Consider the following 16,411-nt stretch of genomic DNA (forward strand, 5'->3'; position numbering starts at 1 on the left):
GGGCGTAGCCGTGGAATAAAAGGACTTTAAGAATAAGGGGTAAACCATTTAGAACGGAGACTAGGAAACACTTTTTCTCACAGAGAGTTGCGAGTCTGGATACTTTCAAGAGAGAGCTAGACAGGGCTCTCTCTTCAAATTGTGTTTTTGATTTTTTTGTCTTTGGATCGAATTCTGTCTTTAATTTGTGTACTGGTGATGTCTTTATTATTTATTTTACTCCGATTATATGTTTTTTTTACTCTTGTTAAATTCTGTAAGGTGTCCTTGAGACTTTTGAAAGGCACCCACAAATAATTTTTTTAATTATTATTATTATTATTAAAGATAGCAAAGTCAGGGGATATGGGGAGAAGGCAGGAACGGGGTACTGATTGGCGGTGATCAGCCATGATCACATTGAATGGCGGTGCTGGCTCGAAGGGCTGAATGGCCTATTCCTGCACCCACTATCTATTGTCTATTGACGTAAGCAGACTATTATCTAAATGGTGGCCGATTGGGAAAGGGGGAGATGCAGCGAGACCTGGGTGTCATGGTACACCAGTCATTGAAGGTAGGCATGCAGGTGCAGCAGGCAGTAAAGAAAGCGAATGGTATGTTAGCTTTCATTGCAAAAGGATTTGAGTATAGGAGCAGAGAGGTTCTACTGCAGTTGTACAGGATCTTGGTGAGACCACACCTGGAGTATTGCGTACAGTTTTGGTCTCCAAATCTGAGGAAGGACATTATTGCCATAGAGGGAGTGCAGAGACGGTTCACCAGACTGATTCCTGGGATGTCAGGACTGTCTTATGAAGAAAGACTGGATAGACTTGGTTTATACTCTCTAGAATTTAGAAGATTGAGAGGGGATCTTATAGAAACTTATAAAATTCTTAAGGGGTTGGACAGGCTAGATGCAGGAAGATTGTTCCCGATGTTAGGGAAGTCCAGGACAAGGGGTCACAGCTTAAGGATAAAGGGGAAATCCTTTAAAACCGAGATGAGAAGAAGAACTTTTTTCACGCAGAGAGTGGTGAATCTTTGGAAACTCTCTGCCACAGAGGGTAGTTGAGGCCAGTTCATTGGCTATATTTAAGAGGGAGTTAGATGTGGCCCTTGTGGCTAAGGGGATCAGGGGGTATGGAGAGAAGGCAGGTACGGGATACTGAGTTGGATGATCAGCCATGATCATATTGAATGGCGGTGCAGGCGCGAAGGGCCGAATGGCCTACTCCTGCACCTAATTTCTATGTTTCTATGTACCTTTAAGAAGAGTAGGAGGCGTTTCTTAATTCAAAGGGTGGTGAATCTGTGGAATTCATTGCCGCAGAAGGCTGCGGAGGCCAAGTCAATGCATAATTTTTAAGGCAGAGACGGACAGGTTCATGATCAGTAGGGGTGTCAGGGGTTACGGGGCGAAGGCAGGAGAATGCGGTTGAGAGAGGGAAAGACGTAGATCAGCCGTGATTGAATGGCGGAGTAGGCTAGATGGCCTAATTCTGCTGCTATCACTTATGAACAAACCAGAAAGCAAGTTGATTCCTAATGTTAATTGCGAGGCAGCGCGACATTGCTTAATGTTAACAGTACTCACCGCAAAACAACCGACTACATCATTTTCACCAAAGGTCTCCCCGTACTTCTCGAATGCGGAGTTGCTCCATTTTCTCCCAGCTCCGTCGTAGCCAAAGGAAAATTCTGATTCTCCTGAAGGAAATGGGTAAATAAAAACAAGCTGAGACGGGCAGTCTTGAAACAGCGTGAAGGAAGGATGCTGGTTTGCACGGAAGATGGACACAAAATGCTGGAGTAACACAGCGGGACAGGCAGCATCTCTGGATGGAAGGAATGAGTGACGTTTCGGGTCGAGACCCTGAAGGGTCTCGACCCGAAACCTCACCCATTCCTTCCATCCAGAGATGCTGCCTGTCCCGCTGTGTTACTCCAACATTTTGTGTACCTTCTGCCCTGGGTCAGGTGAGGGGGGGTTCCCCCCACCATGTAATCCCGTGCTACCCGCTCCATGGTCAGATAAGGGCCGGTCCAACTTGCATGCGATTGCGTGCGTTTGGCGCGACCAAACGGAAGCGGAGTTCACGCTAAGTACGCGCGTGACGTCATTTGCGTCATGCTGACCAATCAGCTGGGCAGGAGGCAGGCCGACTGAATTTGGGCGTCGCACAGCGCCAGGCGGTGACGTCATCATGCAACGCCACGATGCCTACGACCGCAAAGATTTCGGCCACTGCCAGAATTTCGGAGCCCCGCGCGATGTCGGGACCAGCCCCGCACAACTCCGCGCTTCTAAGTGGGACCGGCCACGTGCGGCCATACGGTGCCCGTACGCCTCAAGCGACCACGAGGTCGCGTAATTTGCGAGCCAAGGTCGCGTAAGTGGGACAGGCCGTATAGTCGGTTACTAAACCGTCTCCCCCACCTGGTTAGCCAGGTGAGGGGGGGGGGCTGTGGACACCCAGCAGGACCAAAAACAAGACCTGTCAAAGGGCGGATGAGCTTCTAGCGAGCCAGCGGCCATCCACACATCAGTAGAAGTTGCGATCTCTGTCGTTTACATAGCATTGTAAGGAATGATGTTAAAACACACACACACACACCAAAATCCTACACTTCCAGAGGCAGAAGTCTGCAGGAACTGGAGGACGGGGATGTGTGTGTGGTGCGTCCGTCACCGTTCCCGTTCCCGTCGGAAACCAGCGCCACTGCGTCGCTAATGTTTTCAACGGTGATGAATGAATCTGCCCTAGAACAGAATGGGGAAAGCACACGACATGCACAGAGCCCTGGCCCACTTACCCAGCTGCAGCCCGGAGCTGTCCAGTGACCACCCCACACGCACGACATGATGTTCATTTTCAGTCTCGGCCGGCTGCTTCACGGGGAACTTCTGGGTCATCTGGGGTTAAATTTGAGAAAGTAGCCGTTAAACGCGGCTCACCAAACGGCGAACGCAATTGATATTTCCTCGCCACCAACTCAACTTCCCGCAAGGTCATGTCCACCCCTCTGATGTAACAAGGAACTGCAGATGCTGGTTTATACCAAGGACAGACACAAAATGGTGGAGTAACGCAACCGGAGCACAGGAATAATTGCCTCCTCTGCACCAACTCGGAAGGTACAGATTGCTGGAATAACTGTGGGGTTTAGGCGGTATCTCGAGAGAAAACAGAGGTGAGCTTTCGAATCAGGATCCTTTAGACTTTTGTGATACAGCGCGGAAACAGACCCTTTGGCCCAGAGTCCATGCTGACCAGCGATCACTAGCACTATCCTGCACACTGGGGACAATTTACAATTTTATCAAAGCCAAGTAACCTATAAACCTGCACGTCTTTGGAGTGCGAGAGGAAACCGGAGCACCCTGGAGAAAACATACGCGGTCACAGGGAGATCCAAAACTGCGTGCAGACATCACCCGTAATTGGGATCGAACCTGGGTCTCTGGCGCGTTAAGGCAGCAACTCCACCGCCCTCCTTTGGACTCAAAGAATCCCTTCAGTCTGAAGACATGGAACTTCCCTGGCCCGTTTTCTCCGGAGGTGCTGCTTGGCCCACCGAGTTACTCCAGCATTTTGTGTCGGCTGCAGCCAGCTGCTACTTCATCTCGTCAGCAACCGTGTAACCCGGAAACAGGATCTCAAGTGCTTGCACTTTAGGAAGCACACACTTCAATGGGGGGGGGCAACACTGTTGCTCCACACTGCCCAGCAGAGACACTGGGTTTAAAATCATTCTCACAGTGCAGTTCGCGAAGGCGAGACAATGGATGGACTCTGGAAGCTAATCTGTTGCAGCGGCAATCTATCTAATGACCCCGTCAACTACCCCCCTCCCCCCTAAAATGGCATTAAACCAAATGAATGGTGAATTACAAGACAATCTGCTACATCTGCATGTAGCAATGTTACAAAATTTTGAGATTTAAAAAATCAAGTCTGCAATTTATCCCATCAGGTAAAGCATAAAAATAAGTTATATTTGACACCTAATTCATTTTCATGTCTTCGGTATTAAAAAAGTTATGGCCATTTTCGTACTCGGAAATTAACATCTTGTTCCCTATTGCTTTTCCATTTAGGCTGTGGGCCGAGCATCAAATATGTGTCTAGAAATCGAATTTCATGACCCACGTCACAGAACTACATGAACCTTTCCACAGATTTAGATGAAATATAATTGAGTAAGATGTCATAACTCGTCAGTGCCAAAAGTTGCACATTCTGAGGGCTTTTGACTGTCCTCGATCACAGCTTTTGAGTTAAGTCAATGAAAAAGCAGATGCTAATTTCAGAGTATGAAAATGGCCATAGCTTTTTTAATACTGAAGATATGAAAGTGAATTAGGTGTCACATTAAACTTATTGTTATGCTTTATCTGATGGGATAAATTGCAGACTTGATTTTTAAAATCTCAAAATGTTGTAACATTGCGACTGCATGGGATTAATACATCTGCAGTTCCTTCCTACACATTGGATCAAAGCAGCAGGTAGTGCTCGGCATCTGAAAGCCTGGACTGTCTTGATGTTATTTTAGACAGTTACAACCTCTTTCCCCAGGGTGAGAGTGTCCAACACCAGAGAGCATAGATATAAGGTGAGGGGAGGGGGATGTGTGGGGCAAGAGAGTAGCGGGGGGCCTGGAACAGGCTGTCAGGAGCGGTGGTGGAGGCACATACACAGTGGCGTTCAAGGTTGGACACACTTGGGATTGTTTTCTCTGGAAGGTTGAGGGAAGGCCAGATAGAAGTTACGAGAGGCAGACATGGGATAGAATCCAATCTCCAGAGTCAAATTGTCCAGCACTAGGGGGCACAGCTAGTGAGAGGGATGGGGGGGGGTGGAGTTGGAGGCAGATACGATATTGGCATTTAAGAGGCTTTTAGGCTGGCACATGAAAGAGCAGAGAACAGAGAGAGATATGGATCATGTACAGGCAGATGAGATGGGTTTAACTCGGCATGGACATTGTGGCCCGTTCTTGCTCCATGTTCGGTGCTGGGGAGCTGGAGCACTTCCGACAGGGTCAACAGAGTGGCACTGCCGCCCCCCCAACCTGGACTCACCTTCACCTCGAAGCAGACCTTGCCCTTCGTCACGCCGTAGGTAGCCCGCGCACCGCCCCAGAGGTAGACAAACTTCTCCGGGAAGAGGGGCTGCCCACCGTAGCGGTCTTTCGCCACTTGGAAGTGGAGGTCAGAGTTATCTGTTCAAAGGGAAGCAGAGATGAAACAGTCGGCATTTCCCCAAAGCATCAGGGCTCTTGGGTATAACACCAAACCAGACCACGTCTACGAGAGGTAGAGACAAGGATACTGCAGATACTGGTTCACAAATGACGCAGGGTGCTGGAGTAGCTCAGCGGGTCAGGCAGCATCTCGGGAGAACATGGACAAGTGACGTTTCGGGTCAGGTCCCTTTCTCCCGGCCCGAAACGCCGCCTCTTTCCACAGTTCCCCAGAGCTGCTGCCTGACCTGCTGAGCTACTCCAGCGCTTTGTACCTGTCCATGTTCTCCAGAGCTGCTGCCTGACCCGCTGAGCTACTCCAGCGCTCCACATCGCAGCAAAGGTGGAGATATCCAAAACAAAAAGTGCGATTTAAGACCACAGGTCAGAAGCAGTTGACTGCAATCACCAACAACGGTCTCAGTGGCTCAGTTGTCGGTCAGGGTAGAGTTAAACTCGCCACAGTTACAGGTCCGCCATCGATATTCCGGCAACAGGTGGTCTGGCACCTCCTTTACTCCGGACAAAATTACCAGAGCACATTTGAAATCCCCCCCCCGAAAACACGGTGCCCTCACCGGGTGAGGCAGCCAATATTCACCTCATCGGGACATCCACGGTCCAATGAGTTTGCCCAATGTGGTCTGGGCTCTGGCGCTCCGGCCAGATACGGCAAATACGTTCCCATAGCCAAACCCGCGGCCGATCTGCGGGTCACGCAGCCAGGGTTGTGGAACCTCGGCCTGGCCCGGAGCCAACAGATCCGTCCCCGTAAGAGACTACGGCCATCTGGGTACTTCGGCGGCCTGGGGTGGGCCGCTCCCGTACCGTCGCGCTCCTCCCGGAGGCCGTGACCTCTGTTGGTCCGGCAAAACGGATAGTCCAGAAAGGCGGACACAAGGTGCTGGAGTAACTCAGCGGGACAGGCAGCGTCTAAGGACGGAAGGAATGGACGACGTTTCGGGTCGAGACCCTTCTTCAGAAAGGCTCTGGGACCAAAGGGTGCTGGAAAATCGGCGGTGGACCTGTACCCCTCCCCCCCCCCCCCCCCCCCCCCCCCCCCCTCCCTCCCTCCAGGCCCACCCCACTGCGGAACCTGTAAGGTACAAAGTCTGTTTTGCTGGCCAATGTAAACCCTACAAGTCAGGTTTAAGCTCTGACAAGAGATTAATCATCCAATTATAAGCGGCGGCAAATGGTGCATGCAATCGGCCACCTCGGGGCGAGGCACCAATAAACTGCCTCGGGCCGCCTGGCCCAACATATCCCACGTTTTTGAGGATCTACCGGAAAAATCATCTTCGCGTCTTCGGGTTGCCACAACGCCTGCAAACCCCGAGGCAACGCTGCAGAGTCCGTTCCGCAGCCTTGACTACCGAAATTAAGAGAGCAGTTTTTAAAAAAAGAAAAATATATTGGAGTAAACGTTGACCTTTGCCTCACAGAATGTCACACTTACAGGTGTCGAGACAAACTAAACTGTCGTCAAATTCTTCTTCAGTCTCCTCATTCCCCATAGGCACCGGGGACTTGGCCCTGCAGGAATCAACAGACATAACTTAGAGAAAGGAGCAGAGATCAGGGAACGGGACAGCAACAAAGAGCAGGGGGGGAGAGGAGGTTCTGTGCCCCACTGAGCATCAGGCGGAGATTCATTGTTAAACAGAGGGCCATTCGAAGCTGGCCTATGGGTCAGTTTCAAGTCTGGAGACGGCGGTACCAGAAAAAGGACGTTGTGTAGAAACATACGGCACAAAACTGACATCAAATCCGAGGGCCTACACGACCGCTGAATGTGCGGTCTTGCCCATTATATATTAAGTTTAGTCTAGACGTGCCACCACGCGCAAACAGGCCCATCGGCTCGCCGAGTTTGCGACACACACTCGCACTATCCTACACCCGAGGGACAATTTACAATCTTTACCGAAGCCAATTAACCCACAAACCTATATGTCTTTGGAGAGTGGGAAGATACCGGAGCACCCGGGGAAAACCCACGTGGTCACAGGGAAAACGTACAAATTCCATACAGACAGCACCTACGGTCAGATTTGAACTCAGGTCTCTGGCGATGTAAGGCAGCAAGTAAGAATTTCATTGTTCTATCTGGGACACTCTTGACTCTACCGCTGTGCCGCGCCGCGCCCAAGTAAGACTTTAGGGGTATATTAGTCGACTAGTTTACTAAAGAGCCTCTAACATCTGTGTCTTGGACAGGAATAGAGCAGACTGAATTTACACTAGCCATAATATTTGAAACATTGCTCTGAGATCTTGAGTTTTTAAATGTTATAATTTAATTATCTTGAACCTAGGCCAGTACCCCCCCCCCCCCCTCAGGTAAATGGTGGGTTTCAGCAAAACAATTACATGTTGGATATCATGGTCACAGTGGTAGAGTTCCTGCTTTTCAGCACCAAACAGCCAGGCTCGATCCCACCTACGGATGCTGTCTATACAGAGTTTGCACATTCTCCCCGTGACCACGTGGGCTTTCCCCAGGTACTCCGGTTTCCTCCCACTCCAAAAACGTACAGGTTTATTGTAAATTGTCCGTCGCGTGTAGGATAGTGCTAGTGTACAGGGATTGCTGGTCAGCGCAGACTCTGTGGGCCGAAGGGCCTGTATCACTGAACTGTACACAGTCTGAGCCAGGCAGTAAGATAAAGGCTGATCCAATAAAGGCTGGTCGCAAGGCTACACTGCTTGCTTTCCCTGGACTTCCTTGCATTTCAATCTTCATTCTGGAAAAGAATTACGTTGGAAAATAATTTCCTCCTCCTCAGTCTTAAATGAGCGACCTGTGATCCCAAAGCTCCTAATACTACGTATCATCTCCCGGGGAAATATTTCAGCATCCACCCCATCAAACACTCAAAAAACAAACCATCTAATTTCCAGCTCAGTCCATTCCATGAGGCATAGAATCGTAGCGTGCGCGGAAAGAGGCCAACTTGCCTTCACTGCACAACATGTCCCATCTACAGTGGTACCACCTCCTGCATTTGGCCCATAACCTCCTAAACCTATTCTAGCCATGTACCTGTCCAAACATTTTCTAACCATTGCAATGGTATCTCCTCTGGCAGTTCGTTCCATTCTCCCACCATCCTTCGTGTAGAAGTGCAGGTTCCCTTTAATTTTTTCTCCTCTGAAAGCATCTATATCCTAATACTAATGTTCTATGTACCTACGCACTAGTCTATGTCCTCTGGTACTCGATTCCCCTACTCTGGGCAAAAGACACTGTGCACCTACCCGATCTATTCCTCTCATCATTTTATAAGACACTATAAGATCACCCCTCATCCTCCTGTACTCCAAGTACCAGCCTGCTCAACCTGTCCCTATAACTCCTACCCTCCTCGTAAATCTTTTCTGCACCCCTTTCCAGCTTGACAGCATCTTTCCTATAACATGGTGCCCAGAATTAAACACAATACTCTAAATGTAGCCTCACCAACTGCAACACGACTTCCCAACTTCGATACTCAATACTCTAACTGACGACGGTCAACGTACCAAAAGCCTTCTCGACCGCCCTATCTGCCTGCGACGGCACTTTCTCGGAACTATGTACCTGCACTTCCGGATTACTCTGCTCCAGAAAACTCCCCGGAGTTCTACCATTCATAGACAGACGAGATGAGATCAGTTTAACTTGGCGTCATGTTGGGCGCAAACATTGGGCCTCTTCCCGTACTGTACCGTTCGTGGTTTAATGCCTACCCAGGGGGATGTGTGTTGTGGCAGCATAGCTGAACCAATATGGGGTTTAAAATAAAATAGCAACAGCCACTAGTCAAGAAGATCAGAAGGAGAGGTTGGATTGTTTTCTGCAGAATGATGGGTGCCTTTGAATGGGAAACAGAAACATAGAAAATAGGTGCAGGAGGAGGCCATTCGGCCCTTCGAGACAGCACCGCCATTCATTGTGACCATAGAAACATAGAAAATAGGTGCAGGAGGAGACCATTCGGCCCTTCGAGCCAGCACCGCCATTCATTGTGATCATGGCTGATCGTCCCCTATCAGTAACCCGTGCCTGCCTTCTCCCCATAACCCTCGACTCCACTAACCCCTAGAGCTCTATCTAACTCTCTCTTAAATCCATCCAGTGACTTGGCCTCCACTGCCTTCTGTGGCAGAGAAATCCACAAATTCACAACTCTCTGGGTGAAAAAGTTTTTTCTCACCTCAGTCTTAAATGACCTCCCCTTTATTCTAAGACTGTGGCCCCTCGTTCTGGACTTGCCCCACATTGGGAACAATTTTTCCTGCATCTAGCTTGTCCATGTCCGGCAGAGGATCTAACGCACTTGATTTTGTTGTCTCTGTACTGTACACTGACAATGACAATTAAAATTGAATCTGAATCTGAATCACCAAAAGGTGTTGCCCCCAGGAACTAAAGAGCATGGGGAATTTTTCATGCTGATAAGTTCATACGTTCTAGAAGCAGAATTATGCCAATTGGCCCCTCAAGTCTACTCCGCTGCTCAATTATGGATGATCTATCTCTCCCTCTCAACCCCATTCTCCTGCCTTCTCCCCATAACCCCTTGGCACCCGCACTAATCAAGAATCTGTCAATCTCCACCTTTCAAAATATCCATGGACTTGTCCCTCCACAGCCGTCTGTGGCAATGTATTCCACAGATTCACCAACCTCTGACTAAAGACATTCCTCCTCATCTCCTTTCTAAAGCTACGTCCTTTTTAATCTGAGGGTTTGGCCTCTGGTCCTTGACTCTCCCACTGGTGGAAGCATCCACTCGATCCAGGCCCAAGAACCAGGGAAGCAAATATAATTCAATTGTGGTTTTAAAACGATCATTAGTTTAACGGCACAGACATTGTGGGCCTAATGGAACAGTGTTCAGATATTTGTTTTCTGATGACTGAGGATTCATATTTGAATATACACAGGGCAGGGAATCATACTGAATTTGCAGGTTAGATTGAGCAACTTTCCCACGATGTGCTGAAAAAAGACGTCAAGTTAAACTAATCTCCTCAGCCTGCATGCGACCCATATCCCTCCATATGCACTTGCCTACATAAAAGCCGTACAAACGCCACTGTCATACTTGCCTCCACCACCACCCTTGGCAGTGCATTCCAGACAACAGACAATAGGTGCTGGAGTAGGCCATTCGGCCCTTCGAGCCAGCACCGCCATTCAATGTGATCATGGCTGATCACCCCCAATCGGTACCCTGTTCCTGCCTTCTCCCCATATCCTCTGACTCCGCTATCTTTAGAAACATAGAAAATAGGTGCAGGAGTAGGCCATTCGGCCCTTCGAGCCTGCACCACCATTCAATATGATCATGGCTGATCATCCAACTCAGTATCCTGTACCTGCCTTCTCTCCATACCCCCTTATCCCTTTAGCCACAAGGGCCATATCTAACTCCCTCTTAAATATAGCGAGCCCTATCTAGCTCTCACTTAAAAGTATCCAGAAAACCAGCCTCCACCGCCCTCTGAGGCAGAGAATTCCACAGACTCACAACTCTCTGTGAGAAAATGTGTTTCCTCATCTCCGTTCTAAATGGCTTACCCCTTATTCTTAAACCGTGGCCCCTGGTTCTGGACTCGCCCAACATCGGGAAGATGTTTCCTGCCTCTAGCATGTCACTCCACACCCTCACTATATGCATAGAAAACTTGCCCCTCTCAACTTAAAACTAAGCCCTCAAGTCTTTGATATTTCCACCCAGGCAAAACAAGGTTCTGACTGTCTACCCTATCTATGCCATTCATAATTTTCTATACTTTAGTTTAGAGATACAGCGCAGAAACAGGCCTTTCAGCACACCGAGTCTGCACCGACCAGTGATCCTCACATAATAACACTATCCTACACTCACTAGGGACAATTTACATTTATGTCAAGCCAATCCACCTACAAACCTGTACGTCTTTGGAGTGTGGGAGGAAACCGAAGTTCTCGGAGAAAACCCACACGGTCACGGGGAGAACGTACAAACTCCATACAGACAGCACCCGTGGTTGGGATCGAACCCGGGTCTCTGGCGCTGTAAGGCAGCAACTCTGTCGCTGTGCCACCGTGCCGCCCACTTCTACCAGGTCAATGGTGCGATTTAACTTGGACAACATCTTGTCAGACGGTGCTGGGTGTTCTCTCACCGGTTGTAGTTTGTCTCCTCCCTGAACTCGTAGTACACGCGCCCGCGGTCTTCGTGGCGTCTTTTCTGGCCCCGCCGCTCGGCTTCGTGTGGTCGCTCATCGCTGCCCGAGGCACGCTCCTTGCTCGCGCCCTCTCCTGGCTCCTGCTCGTTGTTCAGCTTACCTGCCAGCAAGAATAACAAGGATTATAAATCATTGCTTCCCTTCCAGTGCCGCATGGCTTCCGAATCAACTTCTGCAACGGGAGAGCTGCCAAAATTACCAGGCTCCGTCCTTTCACAGATCTCCCTCGGTAGAGAGTCAGGGCGTTGCAGGCAAACAAGAGGCTCTACTTCACATACTGTTAAATCAACACATGGCACGTGGCTACTGTATTTGGACACAGGGACACACATACACACATAGAGAGACACACACACACACAGAGACAGAGAGACACCCACACACACACACACACACACAGACAGAGAGACACCCACACACACACACAGTAACTAAAAAAACACCTCAATAAATGACACATTTAAGGTAGAGGATGTGAAAGGGATGCCATTCATGTCCCCCAAGCCAGTACAGCTATTTAATTTGATGACAAATTACTCCCTCGAAGTAGCCATCTACAAACGCAAAGGCTCGCCGAATTGTTTAGGAAGAAACTGCAGATGCTGGTATAAATCAAAGACAGGCACAAAAAGCTGGAGTAACACAGCGGGTCAGACAGCATTTCTGGAGAAAAGGAATAGGTGACGTTTTGGGTCGGGACCCTTCTTCAGACTTTACTACCGTCTATCTCTCTTATTTCCCTTTCCCCTGACTCTCAGTCTGAAAGTAGGGTCTTGACCAGAAACGTCACCTTTTCCTTTTCTCCAGAGATGCTGCCTGACCCCGCTGAGTTGCTCCAGCTTTATGTGTCTATCTTTGCCGAATTGTTTATACGGCTACCTTGTGTTTTACGCATTGAGAATATGAGCTTGTCCAATTACCACTGAAGTTTAATTTAGGCGTTCCTATTTTAGGAATACCGCGCTCTAATTTGTACCCGGTAAACTTACACACCAGTTTTCAGTTATCTTGTATATTCAACAAAAAGACTGCCTGCAGCTATGAGGTTACATGTTTAAATGTATCTGCCTTTATTGGGATTGGAAGGGAAAGATTTATAATGTTGTGGGATGTGATTTACCCACATTGTCCCCAATTGGCAGTGTAGTTGTGTGCAGTACCTGGCATATGTTTGATTAGTACGGGGGTCAGGGGTTTTGGGGAGAAGGCAGTAGAATGAGGTTGAGAGCGAAAGATAGATCAGCCATGATTTTGACTGGCAGAATAGACGATGGGCCGAATAGCCTAATTCTGCTTACATTACTTATTTAGGTGCTATTTTCCAAGCCCATAAACCGCAAGGTGCCTGTATTAGACCAATCTACAAAAATGCTAAAATGAGATTTATTAATGCTGACGGCAATCAGCATAAACATACATCTTAAAATGAAAAGTTTAAGAAGGGACTGCAGATGCTGGAAAATCGAAGGTAGACAAAAATGCTGGAGAAACTCAGCGGGTGAGGCAGCATCTATGGAGCGAAGGAAATGGGCAATGTTTCGGGTCGAAACCCTTCTGAAGATGCTGCCTCACCCGTTGAGTTTCTCCAGCATTTTTGTCTACTCTTTTGTCTACTTATTTTTGCCTACTATTTTTCTGTGTGCTTAAGCAAAGCAAGAATTTCATTGTCCTATACAGGGACACATGACAATAAAACTCACTTGAACTTGAAATGAAAAGAAAAGCTCCCAAGTTCTGAAATTGAATGAAATCATGGCTGATCCAACATCTGCACTCCAATGAACAAAACCAAGTCTCTAATTAAAATTGACACATCTTAATCAAATCATCTTCTAAATTCTGGAAATATGACCCCAGTTGTATAACCTCTCGTAACCTAACTCCGGGAGCAGCAAAGAAACATGCCTGATGTGCTCTCGCTGTTGTAATGGAGGAAATTAGGTCATGTTTACACACAGGGATTCGGAAATGGTTCAGCGCTGAAGAAAGAAACGACTGCAGATATGCTGGTTAATACACAAAAGGACACAGATTGCTGGAGTAACTCAGCAGGTCAGGCAGCATCTAGAGATCATGGAAAGGTAACACGCTGTTCCAGGTGTGAACTTCTCTACATCGGCGGGACCAAGCGCAGGCTCGGCGATCGCTTCGCTGAACACCTTCGCTCAGTCCGTCTTAACCAACCTGATCGCCCGGCTGCTCAGCACTTCAACTCCCCCTCCCATTCCCAATCTGACATTTCTGTCCTGGGCCTCCTCCAATGCTAGAGTGAGGCCCAGCGCATATTTTGCTTGGGTAGTTTACACCCCAGCAGTATGAACATTGACTTCTCTAATTTTAGATAGCCCTTGCTTTCTCCCTCCTTCCCCTCCCCTTCCCAGTTCTCCCACACGTCCTACTTTCTCTGCCTACTTCCTTTCTTTTTCCCCGCCCCGCCCCCCCCCCCCCCCCCCCCCGATATCACTCTGAAGAAAGGTGTCGACCCAAAACTTCGCCAATTCCTTCTCTCCATAGATGCTGCCTAACCCGCTGAGTTTCTCCAGCATTTTTTGTCTACCGATTTTTTTCAGCATCTGCAGTTCTTTCTTAAACATGGAAAGGTGACATGTTGGGCAGAGACCCTTCTTCAGACTGACAGTAATGGAGGGGAGAAGAAAGCTGGAAAAGGGGATGGGCAGGACAAAGCATGCAGGTAGCAGAGGGGTGTTTGACAAGCAGGTGGTTGGAATAAAGGCCAAAGTTAAGAGGGACATGTTTAAAGAACTACAGATTTGAAACCAGAAGGAGGAAAGTAGCGGGTGGAGGAGGAGGAGGAGGAGTAGTTGGGAGTCATTAGAGGTTATCTAAAATTGGAGAATTTAATGCTCACGTCGGGTTGTAAGCTTACAAAAGCAAACCCAAAAAGGGCCTAGGTTACATGTCCTGCACTTGCAAATATAAATTATGCACACAGGCGCAAGTGCTTTCACCTATTGATGGCCCCACTTATAGAGAAAAAGCACTTTGTGTAATCTTGTTTAGTTTAGAGATACAGCATGGAAACAGGCCCTTCGGCCCAACGAGTCCGCACCGACCACCTGCAACCTCTCCCTGCAGTTGAAACCTCTAATCCAAGCAGCATTCTGGCAGTAAACAAAATGCTGGAGTAGTAACTCAGCGGGTCAGGCAGCATTTCTGGAGAAAAGGAATAGGCGACGTTTCGGGTCGGGACCTTTCTTCAGACTGGGAGTCAGGGGAAAGGGAAACGAGAGATAGGACAAATAAATGAAAGGTTTTCAAAAAGCAACGATGATCAAGGGAAGGTGGAGCCCACAATGGTCCATTGTTAGCTGTGGGGTAGGTGATAACGAATGATACTTCTGGTAAACCTGGTGTCCTAACCCATTTTTGTCCTCGAGACCCTGCCACATCCTTCTGGCCACACGTTTACTTAGTATCCACATCCCAAAACACTTTAAAACTGAGCGGCTTGCATGACACAACATCAGATCCATTGTAGACTCAAAAAGGTGGAATAAATCAGTGGGACAGGCAGCATCTCTGGAGAGAAGGAATGGGTGACGTGCCTCGAACCGAAACGGCGTCCATTCCTTCTCTCCAGAGGTGCAGCCAGCATTTTGTCTCTATCTACGCTGTAAACCAGCATCTGCAGTTCCCTCCTGCACATTAGATTCATTAGGAGGATTTACCAAAAAAAACACACAAAATGAACACACTCCTGAAGGAGTTCCAGCAACTAAGTACCAAAGGAAGTCTCCTAAAGTCTGCCACCATTCCATGAAATACATTAAAATGTAATTTTAGCTCCATCATTAATTTCCTCTTCCATTTTAATGAGGGCTGTGGAGGGTTTGTGTAGTAATTTAATTAGGTTTCTGATGAGATTTATAAACTACGCATGGCATGTCACCACAATCGGTACAGTCCTGAGCCCAAGTGACAATTTCTCACTGGCTCAATGATGCTTGCACTCAGTGGGTTATAGCTGATCTTGCCAGGGGCCTTTTCAGCTATGTCGAAAGCGACCATCGATCAACTCGCGGCAATTTACAGAGGGCCAATTAACCTACAGAGCCGCTGCACGTCTTTGAAATGTGGGAGGAATCCAGAGCACCCGGAAGAAACCCACTCAGTCACCGAGAGAGCGTGCAAACTCCACACAGGCAACATGGTCGCGATCAAATGCTACACTTGTCGCTTTTCCAGGATCAAATAGAGGTCAGATTCAACCCAGTTTAAAGATGATGTGCTGGGTTTTAATTTTTTTTTTAATATATATATTTTTTTAAACACAAACGTAGGTGGGTGCCTGGAACGCGCTACTAGGGACGGTACTGGAGGCAGATACAATAGTAACATTTAAGAGGCTTTTAGATTGGCACATGGAGGAACGGGGAATGGAGGGCTATGGATCATGTATAGGCAGATGAGATCATTTTATCTTGGCATTTTGGTTCTTGTGTGGTACTGTTTGATGTTCATAAGGTAAAGAAGCAGAATTAGGCCATTCGACCCATCAAGTCTACCCCGCCATTCAATCATGGCATCTTTATGCTTTGTATGGAACTGATTTTTAAATTATGTAAAGCACTTTGGGGTCAATGAAAATTGACTATAAATGTGCTATATAAATAAACTTATTATTATTATTATTATTATTATGTATCTTTCTCTCTCAACCTCATTCTCCTGCCTTCTCCCCATAAACGGCAACACCCATACTTATCAAGAATCTGTCAATCTCCGCCTTAAAATATCCATTGACGGGCCTTCACAGCATTCTGTGGCAATGAATTTCACCGATTCACGACCCTCTGACTAAATAAATTCCGCCTCATCTCCTTTCTAAACATACGTCCTTTTATTCTGAGGCTGTGGCTTCTGGTCCTAGATTCTTCCACTAGTGGAAACATCCTCTCCACATTCACTATCCAGGTCATTCACTATTCGGGGAGTT

The 16,411-nt window shown here is 47.9% G+C and overlaps 1 protein-coding gene across 1 annotated transcript in view; it reads right to left on the reverse strand.

Moving 5' to 3' along the window:
• The window catches only part of LOC129715509 (heterogeneous nuclear ribonucleoprotein U-like protein 2), a 45,875-nt gene that overhangs the window by 14,985 nt on the left and 14,479 nt on the right, over positions 1 to 16,411 (reverse strand). The window contains exons 2-6 of the mRNA XM_055665380.1: positions 11,392 to 11,554; positions 6,692 to 6,768; positions 5,072 to 5,211; positions 2,800 to 2,899; positions 1,580 to 1,692 (exon numbers count right to left, since the gene is read on the reverse strand). Coding sequence (XP_055521355.1) covers positions 1,580 to 1,692; positions 2,800 to 2,899; positions 5,072 to 5,211; positions 6,692 to 6,768; positions 11,392 to 11,554 — 593 coding nt within the window. The remainder of the gene's footprint in view (positions 1 to 1,579; positions 1,693 to 2,799; positions 2,900 to 5,071; positions 5,212 to 6,691; positions 6,769 to 11,391; positions 11,555 to 16,411) is intronic.

Source organism: Leucoraja erinacea, unplaced genomic scaffold (genome assembly GCF_028641065.1).
Source record: "Leucoraja erinacea ecotype New England unplaced genomic scaffold, Leri_hhj_1 Leri_120S, whole genome shotgun sequence".
NCBI classification, from domain to species: Eukaryota; Metazoa; Chordata; class Chondrichthyes; order Rajiformes; family Rajidae; genus Leucoraja; species Leucoraja erinaceus.